Source organism: Oncorhynchus kisutch, linkage group LG8 (genome assembly GCF_002021735.2).
Source record: "Oncorhynchus kisutch isolate 150728-3 linkage group LG8, Okis_V2, whole genome shotgun sequence".
NCBI lineage: Eukaryota > Metazoa > Chordata > Actinopteri > Salmoniformes > Salmonidae > Oncorhynchus > Oncorhynchus kisutch.
Window position 1 is genome coordinate 20,596,176 of NC_034181.2, and position 27,954 is coordinate 20,624,129.

The 27,954-nt window shown below is 42.0% G+C and overlaps 1 protein-coding gene across 4 annotated transcripts; it reads right to left on the bottom strand.

Moving 5' to 3' along the window:
- Positions 1–4,816: 4,816 nt before the first annotated feature.
- On the bottom strand, positions 4,817–27,845 carry LOC109896090 (transmembrane protein 150A). 4 transcript variants are annotated; one of them, XM_020490326.2, is made up of 8 exons: positions 27,572–27,845; positions 25,713–25,962; positions 25,403–25,450; positions 25,152–25,238; positions 15,458–15,525; positions 12,150–12,277; positions 7,896–8,073; positions 4,817–6,137 (listed from the first exon to the last, which is right to left on the bottom strand). In XM_020490326.2, the coding sequence occupies exons 2-8, from the start codon at positions 25,775–25,777 to the stop codon at positions 5,839–5,841; spliced, it is 873 nt and encodes a 290-aa protein (XP_020345915.1). In that variant the 5' UTR covers positions 25,778–25,962; positions 27,572–27,845; the 3' UTR covers positions 4,817–5,838. The 4 variants fall into 4 exon arrangements, with proteins under 4 accessions (XP_020345915.1, XP_020345912.1, XP_020345913.1 ...); XM_020490323.2 differs by having other exon boundaries at positions 25,713–25,966; XM_020490324.2 differs by having other exon boundaries at positions 27,544–27,845.
- Between the last annotated feature and the right edge of the window lie 109 nt (positions 27,846–27,954).

Here is a 27,954-nt window from a genome sequence, read left to right on the forward strand (position 1 = left end):
ATTTAAAATAGTTTTGTTGGCTGAAACACCATTCAGTGATTGTATTGTACAGTTGAAAATATACCAGACACACAATGGCCCAACAGAAAATACTGGGTTAGTGACAATGTTATAGAGGCCTACCCCCTAAAAAAGTACTTTTTTAATTTCAGGAAATACATAGGCATATAAAGTTCTTTATACATTTGCGTAAAGAAATCTGCCAGTGAAGCCCCTGGGCAGTTAGGGCCCATTTCTATTGAAACCCCTTAAACATAGGCCCCAGGGACTTTGTTATTAATGACTTGCATTTGATTTCTCTCTACGGAGACAATCATTGGCCTCAAGGTGGCACTGGTTCATTACAGAAATAAGTTCTCTCCTGGGGCATATTTGTTTGTTAGTCAGTCAAAGTTGAGAGTTTTATTCTGAACCATTTCAACTCATTACACTTAGATGTTTGGCAATGAGAAATACATAAGGTTATATTGAAAGGGGAACCTGATCCTAGAGCAGCACTCCTACTCAGACTAGAGGTCGACCGATTAATTAGGGCCGATTTCAAGTTTTCATAACAATTGGTAATCGGCATTTTTGGACGCCGATTACATTGCATTCCACGAGGAAACTGCGTGGCAGGCTGACCACCTGTTACGCGAGTACAGCAAGGAGCCAAGGTAAGTTCCTAGCTAGCATCAAACTTAACTTATAAAAAACAACCAATCTTCACATAAATCACTAGTTAACTACACATGGTTGATGATATTACTAGGTGAACTAGCTTGTCCTGCGTTGCATATAATCAATGCGGTGCCTGTTAATTTATCATCGAATCGCAGCCTACTTCGCCAAACGGGATGATTTAACAAAAGCACATTCGTGAAAAAAGCACAATCGTTGCACGAAATGTACCTAACCATAAACATCAATGCCTTTCTTAAAATCAATACACACAAGTATATATTTTTTAAACCTGCATATTTAGTTAAGAAATTCATGTTAGCATTAACTAGGGACATTGTGTCACTTCTCGTTCATTGCAGAGGGTCAGGGTATATGCAACAGTTTGGGCCGCCTGGCTCGTTGCTAACTAATTTGGCAGAATTTAACATAATTATGACATAACATTGAAGGTTGTGCAATGGAACAGCAATATTTAGACTTAGGGTTGCTGCCCGTTCTGTAAAATAAGGAACGGTTCTGTATTTCGCTGAAAGAATAAGCGTTTTGTTTTCGAAATGATAGTTTCTGGATTTGACCATATTAAATGACCAACGGCTTGTATTTCTGTGTTTATTACATTATAATTAAGTCTATGATTTGATATAGCAGTCTGACTGAGCGGTGGTAGGCTGCAGCAGGCTCGTAAACATTCATTCAAACTTGCCAGCAGCTCTTAGCAATGCTTGCTTCACAGCGCTGTTTATGACTTCAAGCCTATCAACTACTGAAATTAGGCTGGCAATACTAGTGTCTATTAGAACATCCAATAGTCAAAGGTATATGAAATACAAATGGTATAGAGAGAAATAGTTGCCGCGTCTTAATTCCTATAATAACTACAACCTAAAACTTAACTGGAAATATTGAACCACCAGCTTTCTCATGTTCTGAGCAAGGAACTTTAGCTTTTTTTTTTTTTTTCTTACATGGCACATATTGCACTTTTACTTTCTTCTCAAACACTGTTTTTGCATTATTTAAACCAAATTGAGCATGTTTCATTATTTATTTGAGACTAAATAGATTTTATGTATTATATGAAGTTAAAATAGAAGTGTTCATTGTTCATTCAGTATTGTTGTAAAGTATTTAGTCAGCCACCAATTGTGCAAGTTCTCCCACTTAAGATGAGGCCTGTAATTTTCATCACAGGTACACTTCAACTATGACAGACGAAATGAGAAGAAAAAAAATCCAGAAAATCACATTGTAGGATTTTTTATGAATTTATTTGCAAATTATGGTGGAAAATAAGTATTTGGTCACCTACAAACAAGCAAGATTTCTGGCTCTCACAGACCTGTAACTTCTTCTTTAAGAGGCTCCTCTGTCCTCCACTCGTTACCTGTATTAATGGCACCTGTTTGAACTTGTTATCAGTATAAAAGACACCTGTCCACAACCTCAAACAGTCACACTCCAAACTCCACTATGGCCAAGACCAAAGAGCTGTCAAAGGACACCAGAAACAAAATTGTAGACCTGCACCAGGCTGGCAAGACAATCTGCAATAGGTAAGCAGCTTGGTTTGAAGAAATCAACTGTGGGAGCAATTATTAGGAAATGGAAGACATACAAGACCACTGATAATCTCCCTCGATCTCGGGTTCCACGCAAGATCTCACTCCGTGGGATCAAAATGATCACAAGAACGGTGAGCAAAAATCCCAGAACCACACGGGGGGACCTAGTGAATGACCTGCAGAGAGCTGGGACCAAAGTAACAAAGCCTACCATCAGTAACACACTACGCCGCCAGGGACTCAAATCCTGCAGTGCCAGACGTGTCCCCCTGCTTAAGCCAGTACATGTCCAGGCCCGTCTGAAGTTTGCTAGAGAGCATTTGGATGATCCAGAAGAAGATTGGGAGAATGTCATATGGTCAGATGAAACCAAAATATAACTTTTTGGTAAAAACTCAACTCGTCGTGTTTGGAGGACAAAGAATGCTGAGTTGCATCCAAAGAACACCATACCTACTGTGAAGCATGGGGGTAGAATATCATGCTTGGGGCTGTTTTTCTGCAAAGGGACCAGGACGACTGATCCGTGTAAAGGAAAGAATGAATGGGGCCATGTATCGTCAGATTTTGAGTGAAAACCTCCTTCCATCAGCAAGGGCATTGAAGACGAAACGCTGCTGGGTCTTTCAGCATGACAAAGATCCCAAACACACAGCCCGGGCAACGAAGGAGTGGCTTCGTAAGAAGCATTTCAAGGTCCTGGAGTAGCCTAGCCAGTCTCCAGATCTCAACCCCATAGAAAATCTTTGGAGGGAGTTGAAAGTCCGTGTTGCCCAGCCCCAAAACATCACTGCTCTAGAGGAGATCTGCATGGAGGAATGGGCCAAAATACCACCAACAGTGTGTGAAAACCTTGAAGACTTACAGAAAACGTTTGACCTCTGTCATTGCCAACAAAGGGTATATAACAAAGTATTGACATAAACTTTTGTTATTGACCAAATACTTATTTTCCAACACAATTTGCAAATTAATTAATAAAAAATCCTACAATGTGATTTTCAGGATTTTTTTTCTCATTTTGTCTGTCATAGTTGAAGTGTACCTATGATGAAAATTACAGGCCTCTCATCTTAAGTGGGAGAACTTGCACAATTGGTGGCTGACTAAATACTTTTTCCCCCCACCGTATGTATGTATGTATATATATATATATATATATATATATATATATATATATATATTACATTTAAAAATGTTAAAGAAATAAACCTTGGTACTGACTGACATCCCCCCCCCCCCAAAAAAAAAAAAAAAAATCATAAAATCGGTCGACCTCTGAGACGCTCTATAAATACATGCCCTGATCTCAACATGTACAGTATCTCACTCAGCACATTAATAACAGGCTTTGAGAAGTCTCTTACAGAGATCGTATTTCTCACAGTATCCAAATAAGGCTTCCAAGGAACCAGCCTAGAATCCATCCATTTTCTTTCTCTCTGCATTGTTGGGAAGGGCCTGTAGGTAAGCATTTCACTGTTAGTCTACACCGGTTGTTCACAACGCATGTGACATAACATTTGACTTGAAATAGTAGATATCCCTAATATATATATATATATTTTTTTCTTCTTCCAAATAAGACAGTCAAATTTGCACCTTCAAAATGGATTGTAGCCAGTGGAGCCTGGATCATAATGGCTGGAACGGAAGTCATGGCATGGCAAACTCCTGGAAACCATGTTTGATACCATTCCACTCAAGCCATTACCACGAGACCGTCCACGCCAATTAAGGTGCCACCAACCTGTGATTGTAGCCGACCAGTTGACTTATAAATTGTGTACATTACATGTACTATAGCTAAAACTGCAGATCAGAAATGAAGAGCAATGTGTGAGACCTTTCTATGAATAGTTAAACACCTGGCAAAATGCACAACTCCACTACTCTGGGATACACTTTGGCGGATGAATGGGCCATTACCGTACCAAACAAAGATTGAAAACAGTAAGGTGACCTAAAAAAAAAACACAAGCCATGTAACCAGTAGGTAACAAGTGAGAGAAATTCAGAGGCAACATGAATAGGCAATATAAAACAAATCAAGCAAGAGTGATTGAGACGCAGAGGTTGACCCAGTAAAAGAGGGGCAGAAAAGACCAGCAAGTTTGTATGAGCATTCTGTCAGATAGATAGCATTTCATACATCTATAAAATGCTATGTACGTTATCTAGGGAATAACTAATATAATCACTAAACAGATAAATAATTTTAAACAATAAGAAATCAAGTCATATCACTTGCCCTTTTGAGGCCGCTATTAGGAGGACTTGGACAGGTATTGTGCACAAAATGTGCAAATATTTTTGTTAAATGACATTGCTAATTTCACAAATCCTTCTGCAGTTCATTTATACTTGATTGATCAATAAAAAGGTGTGCGTACAACCTGTTCAACTTGGTCTCAGGGCTAATCGTATTACTCTGTATGTCAATCTGAGACATCAATTATGTTAAGTTACATTATGAATGGAATAGCAGTCATACAATATGATACAAATTAGAGGACCTATAGTATCATACGTGTTACCCGGTCGTACAATAGCATACGAATTGGAAGACATAACTTATCTTGGAGGACGTATAGTATTGCACATCTTTATTTGAGACCAGGTTGCTTGTTGCACCATAACAAAGGAGAATTAACATTGGCAGTTAGGGGAACAAATGACAAAGGTTAGGTGGATTTGGATACGTTTACAATCAGGGTTAGCTAAAATGCTATAGTTGTCCCTGACGTTTCTAAACATGCAACCTTTGGCTTGCTAGTCTGTCGTGGGTTACGCCCACCCATCCTCTTTGACCAACCTCCCTACTTTAGTTTGTGTCAAGTAACTAAACCATTAGTAGGTATCATACGTCTTGGAGGTGCTCAGAAATACATTTAGTACATTTCGTATTGCTCTGAGGCCAGGCTGAACTGTCATGTACATAACAGTATACAATCTATAGTTCCACTTCTCAAACATTCAATATTTTCTATTACGATGCATTAACATTGGCAGAGTACAGACAAAATTTAAAAAAAACTCAGTCTGGTCAATCCAACGACACACTCTACTCTCTCATTCAAATTGTAGCGTGCAGAGTTGAATGGCATGAGAGACCGGGCCCCACCACAAGCCATGGCCAGGTAGAGGAAGTCTGTCAAATGTGGCAGAAAACAAAAGTTGGCATATAAAATAAACCTTATTTTGTGTCTGTCATCCCAACATGACAAGGATGAACACTGGCAAAAGCCTCAGTGACTGTTCAAACACTGATCTTTAAGAAAGAAGGTATCATGTCAGAGTGCAGAGAGGCCAGTAGCCATCTTGGAAACAGTCACAGCATCATCGCCCCTCATCATCCCAGATATGTATTCTTTGTGTAAGTGTACCTTTATGCTGATGAAGCGAAGGAAATTCGACCGTAGTGGAGAAGCGGATGGCTTATTAAAACACAAAAACCCAATACAGCAATACCGACCCGGTGCGTCAATCATATCTTGTGATTTTCAATGTCTTGTCTCCTCCCTCTGGCTGGCCAGTGCCATCATCGACTCCTGCTGCCTGTGTGGTGGTTCCCCTCTGCAGCAGTGTGGTGATCTCCTTGGCCCCTGCAGAGCTACAACATGGCTATGCTCTCTGGGGTGCAGTTGAGATGGGTGGATGTGCTGCTTCCTCCAGGGGACTTTAGGCCCTTGGCTCCCATGCCCAGCGACATGGCCCCGGCCGTGCCGCCCATCATGACCCCCGAGTGGTGGTGGGTCTGCTGCAGGCCGACCATCATGGTGTCGTTGGTGACCGTGCCAAACTCGTAGGTGAAGGTGCCGTAGAAGACAAGGATGTCCACGGTGAAGACCCACTCGCAGATGGCTGCTGCGTGCTGAAGAACAAAGCTCTCGTGGATGAAGAAGATACCACCTGGGGAAAGAGTTAAGGAGACGCAACAGCCCCATCGATGGAGGAAGAAAGGCCACATCAATAAATCTATGGATGCGTCCCAAATGGGACACATCACCCGCAGAGGGGAGGGGACACCTCACACCAAATCGTAAATTGTATGCAGCAGACGACTCTTTTTGTTCTCTAGTATGGGGGATTGGAATATCTCTTTGTTACAGAGACATTTTGCCAACCAAAAACTCTAACGTCCAAAAGTGAACACTGGGACAATACATTTCAACATCTGAATGTGGGGAATGAGATGGAATATGGGAAATTAATGTCTATCATTAAAAAGGTACAAAAGTGATAACAAAAATATTGTAACTTGAAGAGCATTCACACTGTGTATATCAGGTTTACATCCTTTACATTGTGTAGGAAAGGATGAAAATAATATTTTTGTTAAGATAAGAATGTGACTTTAGTTTTCTAATGAGATCATTGTTTTTGATGATGATTTGGCCCATAACTAGCCACGCCCAAGGGAGTGTGTTAGTATGACGGAAATGCTCCTTTTTACCAAAGTGTATAAAAGATTGAGTTAAGAATTACCATACCAGACTAGGACTCAAGCTGCAGCTAGGTCTCGACCCTGAAAATCAACACGAGTTGAAGACAACGAAGTAGCCTCTAACAATCAATGTTACGGTTGAGTAGCTGTTCTAAGAAAGTGAATTTAAGTAGGACCATCCGGTTATTCTCTTCAAATCATCGCCGACTACACTGCTCTCATCACATCTCTGGGGATCATCGACACAGCTGATTAGCTGTACTCAGAAGACCACTCTTCAAGAACGAGTGAAAGTAAACAGACAACTAAGGAGAAGGACATTGTGATCTCTTGTGGACAATTAGAGCCTTACACTTACGAACTAAGGAGAAGACCCAATCGAACCCTTTTCAAAGGCCTGGGTCCAACAGAGACAAAACGAAGGAAGACCTTCAACACGTAAATACATGCATTACTTCTTACCCAAAATGGGTGGCAGTTCAGGGTAAGGTATTAGGATTACTGTGAGCATAGTTCCTAAATAAATCCAAGTGTTGTCTCTCCTTAACTCTCCATCTTTATTAACAAGTGTCATATTGTGTTAGTCTGCTAGGGATCCATTTTCATCGTATTAAGTTTCTAATCAATAACCTATACCGTGTGTCTATATCCTGTGTTATCATTTAGTTAGTAAGTAATCAAATCAATGTGTGTGGTACAGAATGATCACCAAGACTCGGGTTTGTGCAGTTTCAAGAAGTCTGCGACGTTCAGAATGAGACTAATATGAAGTAATGATTAATAACTGTTATCGAAAAACAGAAATTGAGTTTCAGTCGGGAGATGATAACACTATAAACAAATTCCTCCGTGGTGCTCCAAATTCCTAACGAGTTAATAGTTACATGATCAATTTAATTTTGGGTAACAATTAAAACGTTATTTGTCGAATCAACTGTCATCCCATTAATTAAAGTCATGACACTATGCAGTGAACTACTTTTGTCCAGAGCCCCATTCATCACAGACCGGAACTAGATGACCGTTTACGCGGTTTCACAGACTAGCCATTGCAAGGTTTCAATAGAGAAGAGAAATTACACATGAACTGTGCTTGATTTAAATTACATGACGCTATGGAGACATGATCAGTCACCTTTTATTAAATGGTGTAATCCATCATGACCAATATCTAATAACCTACCCCCACCCCTCCACCAATCCCAGCGAGTCAGGAAGGATACTAAGGACAAGTGAGACCAGGGCTCCTGCGGCCAGCGCTACGCGGACGTGTGCCATCCAGTAGTCAAGGGCGGTGATGGCCATCCGGTAGGTGAGAACACACTGCAAGCACACGAAGAGCAGACCCGCAGGGAATGCCACGCCCGCGCCAACGTAGTGCAGAGACTTGGCATGGTCAACCTGCTCAGCGAGGGGGGGGGGGTAAACAGGTTAATCCATTTTTTAAATTGAGATTGAAAACATACATTTTAATACACAAGTGAAGCTGATCCGAATACCCAAATTCCATTGACTGTCCCCCTGAACCCACCCACAAGACAAACTCAAAAACGTCACTCACAACAAAAAGGGAGCTAACAAAGAAAATCCCTTTAACAACTAAAACAGAAAGGGATTCAAAAGGGGTTCTGAAAGGAACCCATGTGTGTGCACACTGAAAGTTGGCAAAGCCACTAGTAAGGGGTTATAAAAAAATAAAGACACCCACCATGGATGTCCACTAGGTTTGCCTCCAAAAAGACAAACTAAATAACAGGATAGGGAGTAAAAAGAATATGGAGCAACAAAAAAAAACAGGAGAAACACCAAAACTCAGGCCTCGTTCAAAATCACACCTCAGTTTACATGAAGTGTAGCTCTCACCAACATCTCTCAAGCTCGCCTGGGCACAGGGCCAGCCACTACACTTACCTAGATGGCATAGCAGCCAGACATCCTTTGTCCTCGTCTTGTCCCGTGTATATATTTACATCTTTCTTCGCATATCTTTCATATATTTTCTTTTCCAAAAACACTCCTGCAACCCGTCTCACCAATTTAAAAAAGTATTATTCACCTCAAATCTGAAATCCACAATAGAAGCTAGCCAGTTTACTGACTAACGGTTTGTGGTCATCAGCTATCCTTTAACTCGAAAAGCTATCGCCAGTTTTGTACAACGCGACTCACACCAGAACATACCGGACTTATTTTTTTCTCCATATCCCCAGATTTCAACCGCAAGTTCTGGACATTTACACATGGATCTCGCAGCTAGCTAGCTGCTATCCGTGTGACTATTGGCTTACGTTGATCCCAGAGCAAACATAAATTATTCCGGAGCTAGCCAGCTGAAGAGTTCCATCAGCCACTCCTGGGCTACAATCACCTATCCAGACCCGTTTTACTGCGGACGCGGAGCCCCACCGGGCCTTCACGACTGGAATACCGACGTTATCTGCCCGAGGGAGTTATCCAACTGGCCCCCTCCATCGCGACGTTACCTGAACGCCCATCTGCGGCCCACTATTCATTAGCAGTCTTATCGGCTGCCATCTGAATAGGTCTATCGGACTATTTTTCTTGGATCACTATATCACCAACTGGATTGATCCCCTCTTCCACACGGAACCCCACTAATCTACCGACGGAAACGCACGAGGTGGCTAAAAACAGACCTCCATCCTATGCTAGCTTGCTAAAGATGGCCCGGCTAGCTGTCTGAAATGCTGTGAACCCAATCAACCTCACTACTCAACGGACCCTTATGATTACTCGACGAAGCATGCCTCTCCTTAATGTCAATATGCCTTGTCCATTGCTGTTCTGGTTAGTGTTTATTGGCTTATTTCACTGTAGAGCCGCTAGCGCTGCTCATTACACCTTATCCAACCTTTCAGTTCCACCACCCACACATGCGATGACATCACCTGGTTTCAATGATGTTTCTAGAGACAATCTCTCTCTTCATCACTCAATACCTAGGTTTACCTCCACTGTATTCACATCCTACCATACCTTTGTCTGTACATTATACCTTGAAGCTATTTTATCACCCCCAGAAACCTAGACGACCAATTCTCATAGTTTTTAGCCGTACCCTTATCCTACTCCTACTCTGTTCCTCTGGTGATGTAGAGGTGAATCCAGGCCCTGCAGTGCCTAGCCCCACAGCAACTCGCCCAAGCCTTCCCCATTTCTCCCAAATCCAATCAGCTGATGTTCTGAAAGAGCTGCAAAATCTGGACCCCTACAAATCAGCCGGGCTAGACAATCTGGACCCTTTCTTTCTAAAAAATTATCTGCAGAAATTGTTGCAACCCTTATTACTTGCCTGTTCAACCTCTTTCGTGTCATCTGAGATTCCCAAAGATTGGAAAGCAGCTGCGGTCATCCACCCTCTTCAAAGGGGGGGGGACACTCTTGACCCAAACTGCTACAGACCAATATCTATCCTACCCTGCCTTTCCAAGGTCTTCGAAAGCCATGTCAACAGATTACCGACCATTTCGAATCCAACCATACCTTCTCCACTATGCAATCTTGTTTCAGAGCTGGTCATGGGTGCACCTAAGGCACGGCACGCTCAAGGTCCTGAACGATATCTTAACCGCCATCGATAAGAAACAATACAGTGCAGCCGTATTCATTGACCTGGCCAAGGCTTTCGACTCTGTCAATCACCACATCCTCATCGGCAGACTTGATAGCCTTGGTTTCTCAAATGATTGCCTCGCCTGCTTCACCAACTACTTCTCTGATGGAGTTCAGTGTGTCAAATTGGAGGGCCTGTTGTCTGGGCCTCTGGCAGTCTCTATGGGGGTGCCACAGGGTTCAATTCTTGGGCCGACTCTCTTCTCTGTATACATCAATGATGTCGCTCTTGCTGCTGGTGAGTCTGATCCACCTCCACGCAGATGACACCATTCTGTATACTTCTGGCCCTTCTTTGGACACTGTTAACAACCCTTGAGACGAGCTTCAATGCCATACATCTCTCCTTCCATGGCCTCCAATTGCTCTTAAATACAAGTAAAATTAAATGCATGCTCTTCAACCGATCGCTGCCTGCACCTGCACGCCCGTCCAACATCACTACTCTGGACGGTTCTGACTTAGGTATTTGTAGTTGTCCACATATTTTAGGTGCCTGGTTAGTCTGTAAACTCTCCTTCCAGACTCACATCAAACATCTCCAATCCAAAGTTAAATCTAGAATTGGGTTCCTATTTCACAACAAAGCATCCTTCACTCATGCTGCCAAACATACCCTTGTAAAGCTGACTATCCTACCGATCCTCGGCGATGTCATTTACAAAATAGCCTCCAATACCCTACTCAATCAATTTATTGCAGTCTACCACAGTGTCATCCATCCAAAGCCCCATGTACTACCCACCACTGCGACCTGTACTCTCTCGTTTGCTGGCCCTCGCTTCATACTTGTCGCCAAACCCACTGGCTCCAGGTCATCTACAAGACCCTGCTAGGTAAAGTCCCCCCTTATCTCAGCTCGCTGGTCACCATAGTAGCACCCACTTGTAGCACGCGCTCCAGCAGGTAAATCTCTCTGGTCATCCCCAAAATCAATTCTTCCTTTGGCCGCCTCTCCTTCCAGTTCTCTGCTGCCAATGACTGGAACTAACTACAAAAATCTCAAACTGGAAACACTTATCTCCCTCACTAGCTTTAAGCACCAGCTGTCAGAGCAGCTCACAGATCACTGCACCTGTACATAGCCCATCTATAATTTAGCCCAAACAACTACCTCTCCCACTACTGTATTTATTTAGCTCCTTTGCATTTCTACCTTGTACATTCTTCTACTGCAAATCTACCATTCCAGTATTTTACTTGCTATATTGTATTTACTTTGCCACCATGGCCTTTTTTTTTTCTTTGCCTTTACCTCCTTTATCTCACCTCATTTGCTCACATTGTATAGAGACTTAATTTTCTACTGTATGTTTGTTTTACTCCATGTGTAACTCTGTTGTTGTATGTGTCGAACTGCTTTGCTTGATCTTGGTCAGGTCGCAATTGTAAATGAGAATGTGAAATTTAAAAAAAACTCCTAAATAGCACCTGGGCCAACACAGGTGAAACACCTTCCCACTAATGGGATAGCAACCAGCACAAGTGTAACATACTGACTGATGAGGTGACACCATGTGCTAACCAGCTATACGTGCTAAAGTCCAACCTTAAAACATAAAAAAAACAAAGCCTGTAACACCCACTTCTACCTACCCAGACTGCTTGTTTTTAACCAATAGACAAATATTAGACAAAACAGGGAATCAGAAGGAGAATATAGCCACCACTTGATAATTGACAAAACTTTAAGTTGCTTTAGATAAGAGTGTCTGCTGAAAAATGGTGGGGTTTAATTGACATCAAGTCATTGGGATAATACAGTAACAACTGGAGAGGGACTGGTAGCAGAGTTATGGAATCAAGATGTACTGTATGTCTAGAGAAGAATTGACGTGAATCACCTGGAAGTTTCCCACCATGACCAGTCCTACAGCATTGGTGCAGCCAGACAACAGGGCATTGGTGTTAATCCAGCAACCGTGGCTGTGCTCAATCACCTGGGCATAGCGCAGAAGGCACACCATCACCACTGGGGGGGGAGAGCAAGAGAGATGGGATGAAGAGGAGCACAGACAAAGGCAGCAGAGTGAGTGGTGATAAAGACAGAACAGGAAGTAATGGAGAAGGGTCATGGATGATAAAGGGGGGAGGGGGGGGGCAATAATGGAGGAAAGGCCACATGCATTATTGATTAAAGGCCAGAGCCCATTTCAAGCCCTTCTGCACATACTGCTGACTAGTGGCATACACCGATTTGCTATGTAAATTCATCTAGAAAGGCAGACTAGATCAGTTAGGCCTATAGGAAATTCTTTTAAATATTTGGTTTTGATAAAAGTTCACATTATACCTGTGGATTCAGCACCCGTTTCCTGTGTCATGGTGATAATGACTACAGTACTAAAAAGGAGATTATGTGAGGTGATATAATCTCCTTTGGGGGAATAAAAAAAAAATGATAGCAAGTATAGGTATTTAATCACCACCTTCAGATCATTATCACCATGACACAGCAAAAGTATTATCTGTACTGTTGCACAAACAACCAACCTCTCGAATGAGCCAATGATCATATTTGGCCAATATTTCTACTGAGATAATGTTTTTATTATGCCAACCCAGCAGACTGTCGACCAATCGTGTTTATGGTTGTCATGCTGCGGCACGCTGTTGCTAAGCTAATCATCATGCAATCCCTTCTCAGTCAGTGTTCATGTCAAAAACATGCCTATTTTCCTTGAAAGTACGTAATGTCACAATTCTAAAGCTATATGATACTACAGATGGCAAGTCATTTTTTCTAGATCAGCTTTAATATATATGTAAACTATAAATCTATCTGCAATGTAATTGTCTGCATAATTGAAAATCCCCCATACACAGTACCAGTTTGGACACACTCATTCAGGGTTTCTTTATTTTTTACATTGTAGAATAATAGTGTAGATGCCAAAGATATGACACACATATTGAAAGTGTTATACAAATCAAAATATTTTATATTTGAGATTCTTCAAAGTAGTCCCCCCTATGCCCCTAGCTTTGCACACTCTTGGCATTCTCTCAACCAGCTTCATGCGGTAGTCACCTGGAATGCATTTGAATTAACAGGTGTGCCTTGTAAAAGTTCATTGTTTTCCTACTTAATGTGTTTGAGCCAATCAGTTGTGCTGTGACAAGGCAGGGGTGGTATACAGAAGATTTACCAAATAGGGCTAAGACCAAGTTAATATTATGGCAAGAACAGCTCAAATAAGCAAAGAGAAGAAACGACAGTCCATCTTTACTTCAAGACATGAAGGTCAGTCAATTCGAAAATTAAGAACTTTGATAGTTTCTTCAAGTGCAGTAGCAAAAACCCTCAAGCGCTATGATGAAACTGGCTCTCATGAAGAACATTATAGGAGAGGAAGACCCAGAGTTACCTCTGCTGCAGAGGATAAGTTCATTAGAGTTACCAGCCTCAGAAATTACAGCCCAAATAAATGCTTCAGAGTTCAACAGACACATCTCAACATCAACTGTTCAGAGGAGACTGCATGAATCAGGCCTTCATGGTCAAATTGCTGCAAAGAAACCACTACTAAAGGACACCAATAAGAAGAGACTACTTGGGCCAAGAAACATGAGCAATGGACATTAGACTGGTGGAAATCTGTCCTTCGGTCTGATGAGTCGAAATTTGAGATTTTTGGTTCCAACAGCCATGTCTTTGAAACGCAGAGTAGGTGAATGGATGATCTCCGCATGTGTGGTTCCCACCATGAAGCATGGAGGTTTGATAGTGTCACTAGCACTAGCATCCCCACACCATCAGTGATTTATTTAGATTTCAAGTCACACTTAACCAGCATGGCAACCACAGCATTCTGCAGCGATACGCCATCCCATCTGGTTTGCGGTTAGTGGGACTCTGTTTTTCAACAGGACAATGACACAACACACCTCCAGGTTGTGTAAAGGCTATCTGACCAAGAAGTAGAGTGATGGCGTGCTGCATCAGATAACATAGCCTCGACAAAAATCACCCAACCGAAATGAGATGTTTTGGGATGAGTTGGACCGCAGAGTGAAGGAAAAGCAGCCAACAAGTGCTCAGCATACGTAGGAACCCTTCAAGACAGTTGGAAAAGCATTCCAGGTGAAGCTGGTTGAGAGAAGGCCAAGTGCAAAGCTGTCATCAAGGCAAAAGGTGGCTATTTTGAAGAATATATATTTATTTGTGTAACACTTTTTTGGTTATTACCTGATTTCATAGATCATAGGTCTTCTCTTTTTACTATTTTCTGCATTGTAGAATAATAGTGAAAAACCCTTGAATGAGTAGGTGTCCCAAATTGAATGGTACTGTATATACACTTTTTTTGTATAATTTTCTCTTAACCCTACCATCCCTCCCCTAATTGGAGTAAACTAATGGACAACGCTTAAGATTCAACATACATTTTACAGCCAATGCATTTTACAAGTCATTTTTTGTTTTTAATCCCATCCTTCAGCTACCCTCATCTCTGAAGACCATCCAGATGGCAAGTTAATTATCTCACATCTGAGAAAAGATTTGTAATGTTGTACTTCTTGTTGCCGAAATTCTTGCTAATGTTGGGTTTTTGAGCTGGCGCCCATTGACATAGCATGGGCAAAGTTTCCCCCATCCTCAAAAGTATATCTGCCGTTCTGAATGTTAGACTCCACTCTGAGGCACATCAATCCGCAGGTTGAACATGGTGAGATTGTAGACGCCTAAATTGATAGCGGTAAAGTCAAACTGCACTAACTAGCTACGTTACAGGCTGATAATGTCTTTGGTTTTATTGCGTGAAGCTACGTTAGCCCATAGAGCAACCATTGCATTGTGGATTTTGTAGTAGACTTGAGCTGTTACAGATTATCACAACGATTTTACTACCAACCTTATTATAACGGCAAAATGAAACAGTTGTTTGCCCTCCCAAAAAAGTGTTATTTAACACTGTAAATTAAAGGAATGAGTGGCTTTGACCTCCAATACATCACTGATGAGTAATACAAAGGGCACAGCTTATTGTCAGTGTGAGTGATGACAGAAGAGGGCTGCATCCCAAATGACACCCTATTAATACCTACATAGGTCTCTGTTCAAAAGTAGTGCACTATGGGCCCAGGTTAGAAATAGCACTCTAAAACGTGAATAGTTTGCCATTTGGGATGGAGAAGAGGATCTTCTTACCCATGAAGCCTCCGACGTTCCCGATCAGACTGAACAGACAGCTCTCAGGGGGGAAGGAGCCACATTTACTGTACGAGACACAAGAGGGAGGAAACAACATGTCACTCAAAAACGCATAAGGAATCCACTCACAAGTTGACTAGGCCTATATTATGACCATGATTAAAATGTTAGGAAAAGGCATGCATGACAAGGTTGTTACTATTTCACCATCTCTCTTCTGGTACGGTTACAAGACTGTAGATGAACGTATTATTAGAGAGCGAGAGAGAGGGAGGAAGAGCGAGACCCTAATTGACAAACAAAAGCAGTCTTCTCATGCTTGGTTGATAAAAAAAAGAAGCTTTGACTCAATTTGGCATGAGTGTCTGCTATACAAATTGATGGAAAGCAGTGTTGGGGGGAAAACATGGCATTATAACATCCATGTACACAAACAAGTGTGCAGTTAAAATTGGCAATAAACACATCTTTCTTCAGGGCCAGGGGGTGAGACAGGGATGTAGCTTGAGCCCCACCCTCGAACACTGAGTGTACAAAACATTAGGAACACCTACCTAACATTGAGTTGAACCCCCTTTTGCCCTCAGAACAGCCTCAATTCATCGGGGCATGGAATACAAGGTGTCGAAAGTGTTCCATAGGGATACTGGCCCATGTTGACTCTAGAGGTCGACCGATTAATCGGAATGGCCGATTAATTAGGGCCAATTTCAAGTTTTCATAACAATCGGAAATCTGTATTTTTGGACACCGATTTTGCCAAAAAAAATTCAGCTCTTGCATTGTACTTCAAGCATTGCGCTGTTTATGACTTCAAGCCTATCAACTCCCGAGATTAGGCTGGTGTAACCGATGTGAAATGGCTAGCTAGTTAGCGGGGTGTGTGCTAATAGCGTTTCAAAAGTCACTCGCTCCGAGACTTGGAGTGGTTGTTCCCCTTGCTCTGCATGGGAAACGCTGCTTTGAGGGTGGCTGTTGTCAATGTGTTCCTGGTTCGAGCCCAGGTAGGAGCGAGGAGAGGGACGGAAGCTATACTGTTTTACTTTCTTCTCCAACACTTTCTTTTTGCATTATTTACCAAATTGAACAATGTTTCATTATTTATGAGGCCAAATTGATTTTATTGATGTATTATATTAAGTTAAAATAAGTGTTCATTCAATATTGTTTAACTTGTCATTACAAAAATAAATATAAAAAAAATAAATCGGCATCGGCTTTATTTGGTCCTCCAATAATCGGGATTGGCGTTGAAAAAAAATCGGTCGACCTCTAGTTGACTCCATTGCTTCCTACAGTTTTGTCAAGTTGCCGGTGTCCTTTGGGTGGTGGAACATTCTTGATACACATGGGAAACTATTGAGCGTGAAAAAAAAACAGCAGCGTTGCAGTTCTTGACAAACCGGTGCACTTGGCACCTACTACTATACCTCATTCAAAAAGGAACTTAAATCTTTTGTCTTGCCCATTCACCATCTAAATGGCGCACATACACAACCCATGTCTCAATGCTTAAAAATCTTTATTTAACCCATCTCCTCCCATTCATCTACACCAGAGGCTCCTCACAGGAAAACGGGAGGACCATCCTCCTCAGTGAATTTCAGAAACATTTTAGTGATTTATTTTTAACTAATATATTATTTTTAACTAAATATAGTCACGTCACATTACAACAGTAATTCATTAAAAAAAAAAAACACTGTTTTGCAATGTACGTCTTCGTAACCTCAACTGCACTCTGTAGGGTAGCACCATGGTGTAGCCGGAGGATAGCTAGTTTCCATCCTCTGGGTACATTGACTTACAGTTGAAGTCGGAGGTTTACATACACCTTAGCCAAATACATTTAAACTTTCGCAATTCCTGACATTTAATCCTAGTCAAAATTCCCTGTCTTAGGTCAGTTAGGGTCACCACTTTATTTTAAGAATGTGGAATGTCAGTATAATAGTAGAGAGATTTATTTCAGCTTGTACTTCTTTCATAACATTCCCAGTGGGTCAGAAATGTACATACACTCAATTAGTATCTGGTAGCATTACCTTTAAATTGTTTAACTTGGGTCAAACGTGTCAAGTAGCCTTCCACAAGCTTCCCACAATAAGTTGGGTGAATTTTGGCCCATTCCTCCTGACAGAGCTGGTGTAACAGTCAGGTTTGTAGGCCTCCTTGCTCCCACACGCTTTTTCAATTCTGCCCACAAATGTTCTATGGGATTGAAGTCAGGGCTTTGTGATGGCCACTCCAATACCTTGACTTTGTTGTCCTTAAGCCATTTTGCAAGTATGCTTGGGGTCATTGTCCATTTGGAAGACCCATTTGCAACCAAGCTTTAACTTCCTGACTGATGTCTTGAGATGTTGCTTCAATATATCCACATTATTTATTCTTCGTGATGCCATCGATTTTGTGAAGTGCACCAGTCCCTCCTGCAGCAAAGCACCCCCACAACATGATGCTGCCACTTCCGTGCTTCATGGTTGGGATGGTGTTCTTCAGCTTGCAAGCCTCCCCCTTTTTCCTCCAAACATAACAATGGTCATTATGGCCAAACAGTTATATTTTTGTTTCATCAGACCAAGGACATTTCTCCAAAAAGTACAATCTTTGTCCCCATGTAGTGCTGCAAACGGTAGTCGGTCTTTTTTTAATGGCGGTTTTGGAACAGTGGCTTCTTCCTTGCTGAGCGGCCATTCAGGTTATGTCAATATAGGACTCATTGTACTCTGGATATAGATACTTTGTACCAGTTTCCTTCAACATCTTCACAAGGTTCTTTGCTGTTGTTCTGGGATTGATTTGCACTTTTCACACCAAAGTACGTTCATCACTAGGAGACAGAACGCGTCTCCTTCCTGAGCGGTATGATGGCTGCGTGGTCTCATGGTGTTTATACTTGCGTACTATTGTTTGTACAGATGAATGTGGTACCTTCAGGTGTTTGGAAACTGCTCCCAAGGGAGAACCAGACTTGGAGGTCTACACATTTTTTCTGAGGTCTTGCCTGATTTCATTTTCCCATGATGTCAAGCAAAGAGGCAATGAGTTTGAAGGTAGACCTTGAAATACATCCACAGGTACACATTCAGTTGACTCAAATGATGTCAATTAGGCTCAGAATCTTCTAAAGCCATGACATCATTTTCTGGAATTTTACAAGGTTTATAGACAGTAAATTTAAGTGTATGTACAATTCTGACCCAATGGAATTGTGATACAGTGAATTAGAAGTGAAATAATCTGTCTGTAAACTGTTGAAAAAAAAAAAGACTTGTGTCATGCAAAGTAGATGTCCTAACTGACTTGCAAAAACTATAGTTTGTTAACAAGAAATTTGTGGAGTGGTTGAAAAAACGAATTTTAATAACCCCAATTTAAGTGTATGTAAACTTCCGACTTCAATTGTAAATACAAAACCTAGGAGGCTCATGGTTTTCACTCCCTTCCACAGCAATTATGACAACTTCCGGAGGATGTCTTTGAACCTATCAGAGAGCTTGTAGCATGAACTGACGTCCACCCAAATCAAAGGATCCGAGAATGAATGTAGTACTGAAAGACTAAGCTGAAGCTATCTAGCACTGCAATGCATATTGTCTCAAAGACAATAGTTGAACAAAATAACAAAACTGGAATAAACATGTCTGAATTTGTCCAATAGAAACTCGTTTGCAAATTTTGGACTAATGATCACACCCTAGATCAGCTAGATGCAGGCAAGAGTGTGCAAGGCGGTATTGAAAGTGTCACCTTGATTACTCAAATCTCTCCCAACCAGTGCACAGAAACTTTTGTTGCTTAGTTGTAGCAACCTCTTGATGGGTATAGGGAAAATTTGAGTATCATGTAGTAGTGTAACAGTATAACTTTAGACCGTCCCCTCGCCCATACCCGGGCGCGAACCAGGGACCCTCTGCACACATCAACAACAGTCACCCACGAAGCCGCGGCCCTTGCAGAGCAAGGGGAACCACTACTTCAAGGTCTCGGAGCAAGTGACATCACCGATTGAAACACTATTTAGCGCGCCCCACCGCTGACTAGCTAGCAGTTTCACATCCGTTACACTAGCCTAAACCTATCAATATCATATTGAGCTCGGTGAATGGAATATGAATGAGTCATCCAATATGCTGTAATATAAATTAAGCATTAATACATTTTAGAAAATGTAATTAAAATAAAACAGTAATACCTTATTTACATAAGTATTCAGACCCTTCGCTAGGAGACTTGAAATTGAGCTCTGGTGCATCCTGTTCACATTGATCATCCTTGAGATGTTTCGAGAACTTGCGGTAATAGAGTCCACCTGTGGTAAATTCAATTGATTGGACATGATTTGGATAGGCACACACCTGTCTATATTAAAAGGTCCCACAATTGACAATGCATGTCAGAACAAAAACCAAGCAATGAGGTCAAAGGAATTGTCCATAGCGCTAAGAGACAGGATTGTTTGAGGCACAGATCTGGGGAAAGGTACCACTTTTTTTTTTTTAAGAATTGAAGGTCCCCAAGAATACAGTGATCCTTGATGAAAACCTGCTCCAAAGTGCTCAGGACCTCAGACTGGGGCAAAGGTTCACCTTTCAACAGGACAACGACCCAAAGCACAAAGCCAAGACAATGCAGGAGTGGCTTCAGGACAAGTCTCTGAATGTCCTTGAGTGGCCCAGATAGAACATCTCTGAAGAGACCTGAAAACAGTTGTGCAGTGACACTCCCATCCAACCTGACAGAGGTTGAGCGGACCTGCAGAGAAGAATGGGAGAAACTCCAAATACAAGTGTGCCAAGCTTGTAGTGTCATACCCAAGAAAACTCAAGGCTGTAGTCGCTGCCAAAGGTGCTTCAACAAAATACTGAGTAAAGAATCTGAATACTTATGCATCAAATAAAAAATATCACATATCTTAGAACCAGTTTTTGCTTCTTCATTATGGGGTAGTGTGTGTAGATTGAGAGGGGAAACGATTTAATCCATTTTAGAATAAGACTAACGTAACAAAATGGGTCTAAATACTTTCCGAATGCACTGTATATCAATGAATTGTCGAGAACACTAGAACAGTCTGCAGCCTTACCCTACTGGACCTGGAAATCAAATGTCTGTCTGCAGAATATCTGGTGTGTCGGTCCCTAACCAAGAAGGGCCTACAGCAGCACCTAAGCTTCTGCACAGATTCTGGCCCTGACAGTAAATCTCAGGAAGACAAAAATAATGGTGTACCAAAAAAGGTCCAGTAGCCAGGACAACAATTTTCAGTGGTATTGTTAACAAGCACACCCACATAAAGAAAATTAAAAACCGGTTCAGCCCCTGGTTTGACCGTAATCTTGCAGAGTTACTCCACCTCAAGAATTGCATTTAGCGAAAGGCTTGGCATACACATACTCAGGCTGACTGGCTATCGTTCAGGGAAATGAGTAATAAGTGCACTCAGGCTATACGGAAGGCCAAAGTTGGTGACTTAAAAGGAGAAGTTCTCTCTCTGTGGGTCTAACCCAAATAAGTTCTGGTAAACGGTTAAAAACCAGGAGAATAAGCCATGCTCCTCAGAGCTGCCCATGTCCCTTAACGTAGATGTGATTGCTACCAACAAGAAGCACATGGCTGAGCTCTTTAATAATCACCACGTCATTAAGTCAGGATTCCTATTTGACTCAGCCATGCCTCCTTGCCCGTCCAACATTTCCTCATCTCCCACCCCTTCTAATTCGACTAGACCCGATGCTTCTCCCTCTTTTTCCCCTGCCCCGCTACAAAGTTTCTCCCTGCAGACTGTCACTGAGTCCGAAGTGCTAAAGGAGCTCCTTTAACTTGACCCCCCCCAAAAAACATCTGGGTCAGAATGGTTTAGACCCTTCTTTAAGGTTGCTGCCCCTATCATCGCTAAGACTGTCTCTCCTTTCTGGGGAGGTTCCCATTGCTTGGAAGGCAGCCATGGTTCATCCTATATTTAAAAAAAGGGGGAGATCAAGCTGATCCTAACTGTTATAGGCTTATTTCTAAATTGCCCTGTTTATCTGACCGACTTTCTTGATGTCTATAGTTCTCTATGGTATGCAATCTAGTTTCCGCTCAGGTTATGGATGTGTCCCTGCAACCTTAAAGGTCCTCAATGATGTCACCATTGCCCTTGATTCTAAGCAATGTTGTGCTGCTATTTTTATTGACTTGGCCAAAGCTTTTGATGTCTCTGAGGGGTCTTTGGCCTGGTTTGCTAACTACTGCTCTCAAAGAGTGCAGTGCATAAAGTCAGAACATCTGCTGTCTCAGCCACTGCCTGTCACCAAAGGTGTACCCCAAGGCTCAATCCTAGGCCCCATGCTCTTCTCAATTTACATCAACAACATAGCTCAGGCAGTAGGAAGCTCTCTCATCCATTTATATGCAGATGATACAGTCATACTCAGCTGGCCCCTCCCCGGATTTTGTGTTAATCGCTTTACGACAAAGCTTTTAGCGTCCACAACAAGCTTTCTCTGCCCTTAACACATCCAAAATATAGGTAATGTGGTTTGGTAAGAACAATGTCCCTCTTCCCACAGGTGTTATTACTACCTCTAAGGGTTTAGAGCTTGAGATCGTCAACTCATACAAGTACTTGGGAGAATGGCGAGATGGTACACTGTCCTTCTCTCAGCACATATTAAAGCTGCAGGCTAAAGTTAAATCTAGACTTGGTTTCCTCTATCATAACTGCTTCTCTTTCACCCCAGCTGTCAAACTAACCCTGATAAAGATGACCATCCTACCCATACTAGAATACAGAGACGTAATGTATAGATCGGCAAGTAAGGGTGCTCTCGAGCGGCTAGAGGTTCTTTACCTTTAGGCCATTGATTTGCCACCAATGCTCCTTATAGGACACATCACTGCACTCTATATGCCCTCTATGGTTGTGAGGTCTGTGGTCCACTCACCAACCAATAATTCACAAAATGGCACCAACATCCAATTGAGACTACATGCAGAATTCTGCAAAAATATAATGTGTACAACACAATGTATACAGAGCAGAATTAGGACTTCACCCACTAGTTAACAAAATATATCTTAAATTCTACAACCATCTAAAAAGGAAGCGATGCTCACACATCCTATGACAAAGCCATCACCTACAGAGAGATGAACCTAGAGAAGAGTCCCCTCAGCCAACTGGTTCTGGGGCTCTGTTTAAAAACACAGACAGACCCCACAAAGCTCCAGGACAACAACACAATTAGACCCAACCGAATTATAAGAATGCAAAAAGAAAACTATGACATACTGGAAATAACCAAAAAAACAGAGCTAACTAATGCTATTTGGCTATAAACAGAATACACAGTACCTGACAGACAAAATAGAAATATTGACTAAGTACAGACTCAAGTGAGCATAGCCTTGCTATTGAGAGAAGCCGCCATTGCCCGTCTTCTCTACAGAGCCAGGTCTGCCTCTGTGCCCACAAAATGAGGTGGACACTGAGCTGCACTTCCTAACCTCCTACCAAATGCATGACCACATTAGAGATACACACAGTGGGGCAAAAAAGTATTTAGTCAGCCACCAATTGTGCAAGTTCTCCCACTTAAAAAGATGAGAGGCCTGTAATTTTCATCATTAGGTACACTTCAACTATGACAGACAAAATTAGAAGAAAGAAAAAATTCCAGAAAATCACATTGTATGATTTTCTATTTATTTATTTGCAAATTATGGTGGAAAATAAGTATTTGGTCACCTACAAACAAGCAAGATTTCTGGCTCTCAAAGACCTGTAACAACTTCTTTAAGAGGCTCCTCTGTCCTCCACTCGTTACCTGTATTAATGGCACCTGTTTGAACTTGTTATCAGTATAAAAGACACCTGTCCACAACCTCAAACAGTCACACTCCAAACTCCACTATGGCCAAGACCAAAGAGTTGTCAAAGGACACCAGAAACAAAATTGTAGACCTGCACCAGGCTGGGAAGACTGAATCTGCAATAGGTAAGCAGCTTGGTTTGAAGAAATCAACTGTGGGAGCAATTATGGGGGGACCTAGTGAATGACCTGCAGAGAGCTGGGACCGAAGTAACAAAGCCTACCATCAGTAACACACTACGCCGCCAGGGACTCAAATCCTGCAGTGCCAGACGTGTCCCCCTGCTTAAGCCAGTATATGTCCAGGCCCGTCTGAAGTTTGCTAGAGAGCATTTGGATGATCCAGAAGAAGATTGGGAGAATGTCATATGGTCAGATGAAACCAAAATAGAACTTTTTGGTAAAAACTCAACTCGTCGTGTTTGGAGGACAAAGAATGCTAAGTTGCATCCAAAGAACACCATACCTACTGTGAAGCATGGGGGTGGAAACATCATGCTTTGGGGCTGTTTTTCTGCAAAGGGACCAGGACGACTGATCCGTGTAAAGGAAAGAATGAATGGGGCCATGTATCGTCAGATTTTGAGTGAAAACCTCCTTCCATCAGCAAGGGCATAGAAGATGAAACGTGGCTGGGTCTTTCAGCATGACAAAGATCCCAAACACACAGCCCGGGGAACGAAGGAGTGGCTTCGTAAGAAGCATTTCAAGGTCCTGGAGTAGCCTAGCCAGTCTCCAGATCTCAACCCCATAGAAAATCTTTGGAGGGAGTTGAAAGTCCGTGTTGCCCAGCCCCAAAACATCACTGCTCTAGAGGAGATCTGCATGGAGGAATGGGCAAAAATACCAGCAACAGTGTGTGAAAACTTTGAAGACTTGCAGAAAACGTTTGACCTCTGTCATTGCCAACAAAGGGTATATAACAAAGTATTGACATAAACTTTTGTTATTGACCAAATACTTATTTTCCACCATAATTTGCAAATTAATTAATTAAAAATCCTACAATGTGATTTTCTGGATTTTTTTTCTCATTTTGTCTGTCATAGTTGAAGTGTACCTATGATGAAAATTACAGGCCTCTCATCTTAAGTGGGAGAACTTGCACAATTGGTGGCTGACTAAATACTTTTTTGCCCCACTGTATTTCCCACAGACTCACAAAGAAACATTGATCAACTCCCATACCGGTTACATGATGAACAAACCAGCTCCGTGCGTGTGCAGGTTGAGTTTGTCTATCCCCACCAGGCGCAATCAGGACACGCAGGTTGAAATTTCTAAATGAACTCTGAACCAACTATATTAATTTGGGGTCAAAAAACACATTAAACATTCATGGACATTTAGCTAGCTAGCTTGCTGTTGCTAGCCAATTTGTCCTGGGATAAAAATATTGGCTAGTTATTTTACCTGAAATGTACAGTCTTTTCTGGATCATTGTAGAATATCGGCCTATTTTGAGTCACAACATCGTGTGTTTATACTCTGACAATGAATCCACAGATTAAAAAGGGGAAACCTAGTTAGTTTAGGTTGGCAACCAACTTTAAGATGCACTACTGCAACCAACCGGACTGGAGTGTGGACCTCGTTCATCTTTCAATCACCCACATGTATATGCTCCTAAAAACCAATGAGGAGATGGGAGATGCAGGACTTGCAGTGCATCAAGTGTCTATTTTAGCGCCTAGCCACGCTAACACTCATTGATGCGCACATGCAGTTTTGATGAAATTATTGAACACGTGTACATTATTTTGCAATGCTCACACACAAAACGCAGCAGGTGTGGTCAGCATGAAAGGTGAGAGAGCAAGCGAATGTGAGACCTGATGAGGGGGATGTCCTGTATGGTGCAGCATGTCTTAGGGAAGCCTGGCCTGGCCATCTCCTCTGTACATGTCACATTGTAGGACCTGCACACAAGACACACCATTTTGGGAGGGAATTAGCCCCTTGTTCAGTCAAGCAGATGATATACTGTAGTATCAAGTCAATGTAGGCTATAAATCCAAAGACAAAACTGGGTCTTCTTTACTCCCACAAATGTTTATATGAAACTCACTGAAGGGTCACTCACCAGTTCTCCACAGGACAAACGTGATGATTCATCACAGCCATGGCGTAGCTGTGAGGGAAAACAAACACATCAATGACTTAAAATCACGACATTATGGACTGGATTCCTGGACATATATTAAGCCTAGTCCTGGACTAAAAATGTAGATTCTCCATTAAGAATGTTTTTTAAGATCCAGAACGGGGCTTAAATCGGTGTCCTTAATCGGTGTCCAAGAAACTAAATATCAATGTTTCTCTGCCAATCACTTTGTAGTACACCCTTAGTAAGGAAAACAAATGTAACTGGAGCCTAGTATTTGAGAACTCACACTATCCATATTCCTGTGATGGAGAAGGCAGAGAGGCTGACAGGCAAGACGATCCAGGCAGTCATTGGACTGACAGTGTGCTGTCTTTGTTCAAAGCATGAGGGAGAGGAGGGCTTCAGGCTGGACAAGGCAGACAATGAGGGGACAAGGTGGGGACACTAACAGGCAGGGAGGACAGACATGGGGGGGGGCATGAAAGGAAGACAGGGGGATGGCACACTGCTTGTCTTATGACGCTCGATGCCTGCAGCTGTCTTTACCACAGAGCAGGGAGTGAGAGAGTTGAACAAAAGGCCAAATGTGAGCAGAGAAGAAAAGAGGGGCAGGGGAGAAAGAACAATTAGGCATAGTATTTGTAGTTTATTTTTCAGTAGGGTGACTTCACTTTCTTTAGTTGCCTGAAAAAAATGTCAGACATCAGGAATTCTAAAATCAGGTATCCTAGGTCTAGGAAAATCACACCACAATAACATTTGAAAGTGTATTAATTTAGCAGACACTCTTATTCAGAGCGACTTACAGGAGCATTTAAGGTTAAGTGCCTTGCTCAAGAACACATCAACAGATTTTTCACCTAGTCGGCTCAGGGATTCGAACCAGCGACCTTTCAATTACTGGCCCAACACTCTGTCAAAATCACCCTTTGTCAGTATAACCTACAGACGAAAACAAAATCTGATTGTCATTGCTATACTAAAATGAGTGTGTTGACTGACATTATAAGCAGTGTCATTTTGCAGTTTAGGCCTGTACAGTTTCAACCTTCTCTCAGACTCACAGGGATTAGAATGAACTAAGAATGATCACACCATAACTAAAAACAAGCTCTTGGTTTTCCATGATCACATTAGAAAACAGACTAATACTTAGGTTAAAGGGGTAGTTTAGTTCTCAAGTAGTACTGAAAGACAGTAGATTTTATACAATGTGGGGGGCGGTAGAGATACTGAGAGCTCATCTCAGTGACAAATGAGAGAGGCCATTGTTTCCTGATACATTTACACAGGGAAGAGATAATGGAGAGGTTCATGACAGAATATTTCCTGTCTAAGAATTGATCAATTTCCCCATTTAGCTGGATATCTCTTCTCAAGTCTCACAATTATCAACCCCCACTGTTACTGAAGCATCGGACTTGGCTAGGGCAGGGGTCCCTCTCTATCGTGCTAGGCTAATTCATTTGAGGTCCAACTGCAGCAAGCAACAATTATTGGGTTTTCTAGCTGACTTATGTTGAAATTGAGTAGCTATGATACATTGTTGCACTGTGGCTGGCATGGATGATCAGATAATCATTGTCAGAACACCGGCTGTTAGCCAGCTATCAAGCCAACCTTAGCTAACCACTAGCTAGCTAGCTAATTAAAGCTAGTCTCAAATGATTGGCAGTACACCCTGCAAGTGTGAAAGGTAAACTAGCCACCTACAGTAGGATCAAATGCATTACCTTGCTACCAACAGTAGTTAATGCATTTGATCCTATTAACGTTAAATCGTTACTCCTAGTTAACTAACGACATAGCATCTTGTTTCGCTAACCAACGTCAGTCCATACGCAAACGAACGTAAGCTAACTAGTCAACACTGCTACTAGCTAACAAGTTAAAGCGGGGGTTGTGTACCGGTAACGCTGGGTAAAGTGTGTTCACTGACAGACAGCTGGTTCATGCTGGCTAAATAATTATTATCCCCTTTCTCCAAAGCAAGTAGCTAGCTGGCGGACTGGACAATTGAACAAAAGAGAGGGGTTCGTTTTGGCTAGTTTTGACCCCACATACAAGTTAAACGTCCACAACAGTAGCACATATAATGAAAACCACTATGTACATACCCCAGATCCCGCTATTCCCACCACGAACCTCAACATTGGTTTCCCTTTAAAACGGGCCCCTCCACTCAATCGTGCGTGCCACTCTTCTGCCTCTTCTTCTTCTGTGGGTTTTATGGCAGACTACCACCTAAAAAGTTTTATTGCCGCCACCAACTGGACGGGTTGAAACCAAAACAAGGTAAAAAAGAAGATCCATATGTGACTTAATTCACCAAAATAAAAAATAGTACATTGACAAAACAAAACTCCCACTTCTTCCTTCTTTCAATTCTCCATATCTACCTTCTCAGGCTTGAGGACCTGAGGGTGGTACAGTTTGTGACAATATTCCATGTAAAAGAGAAATCTTTCAGCCCCAGTAACCACTCCCCCACTTCCACAATGATTTCTATCTTCCTGGTTCTTCTCTCC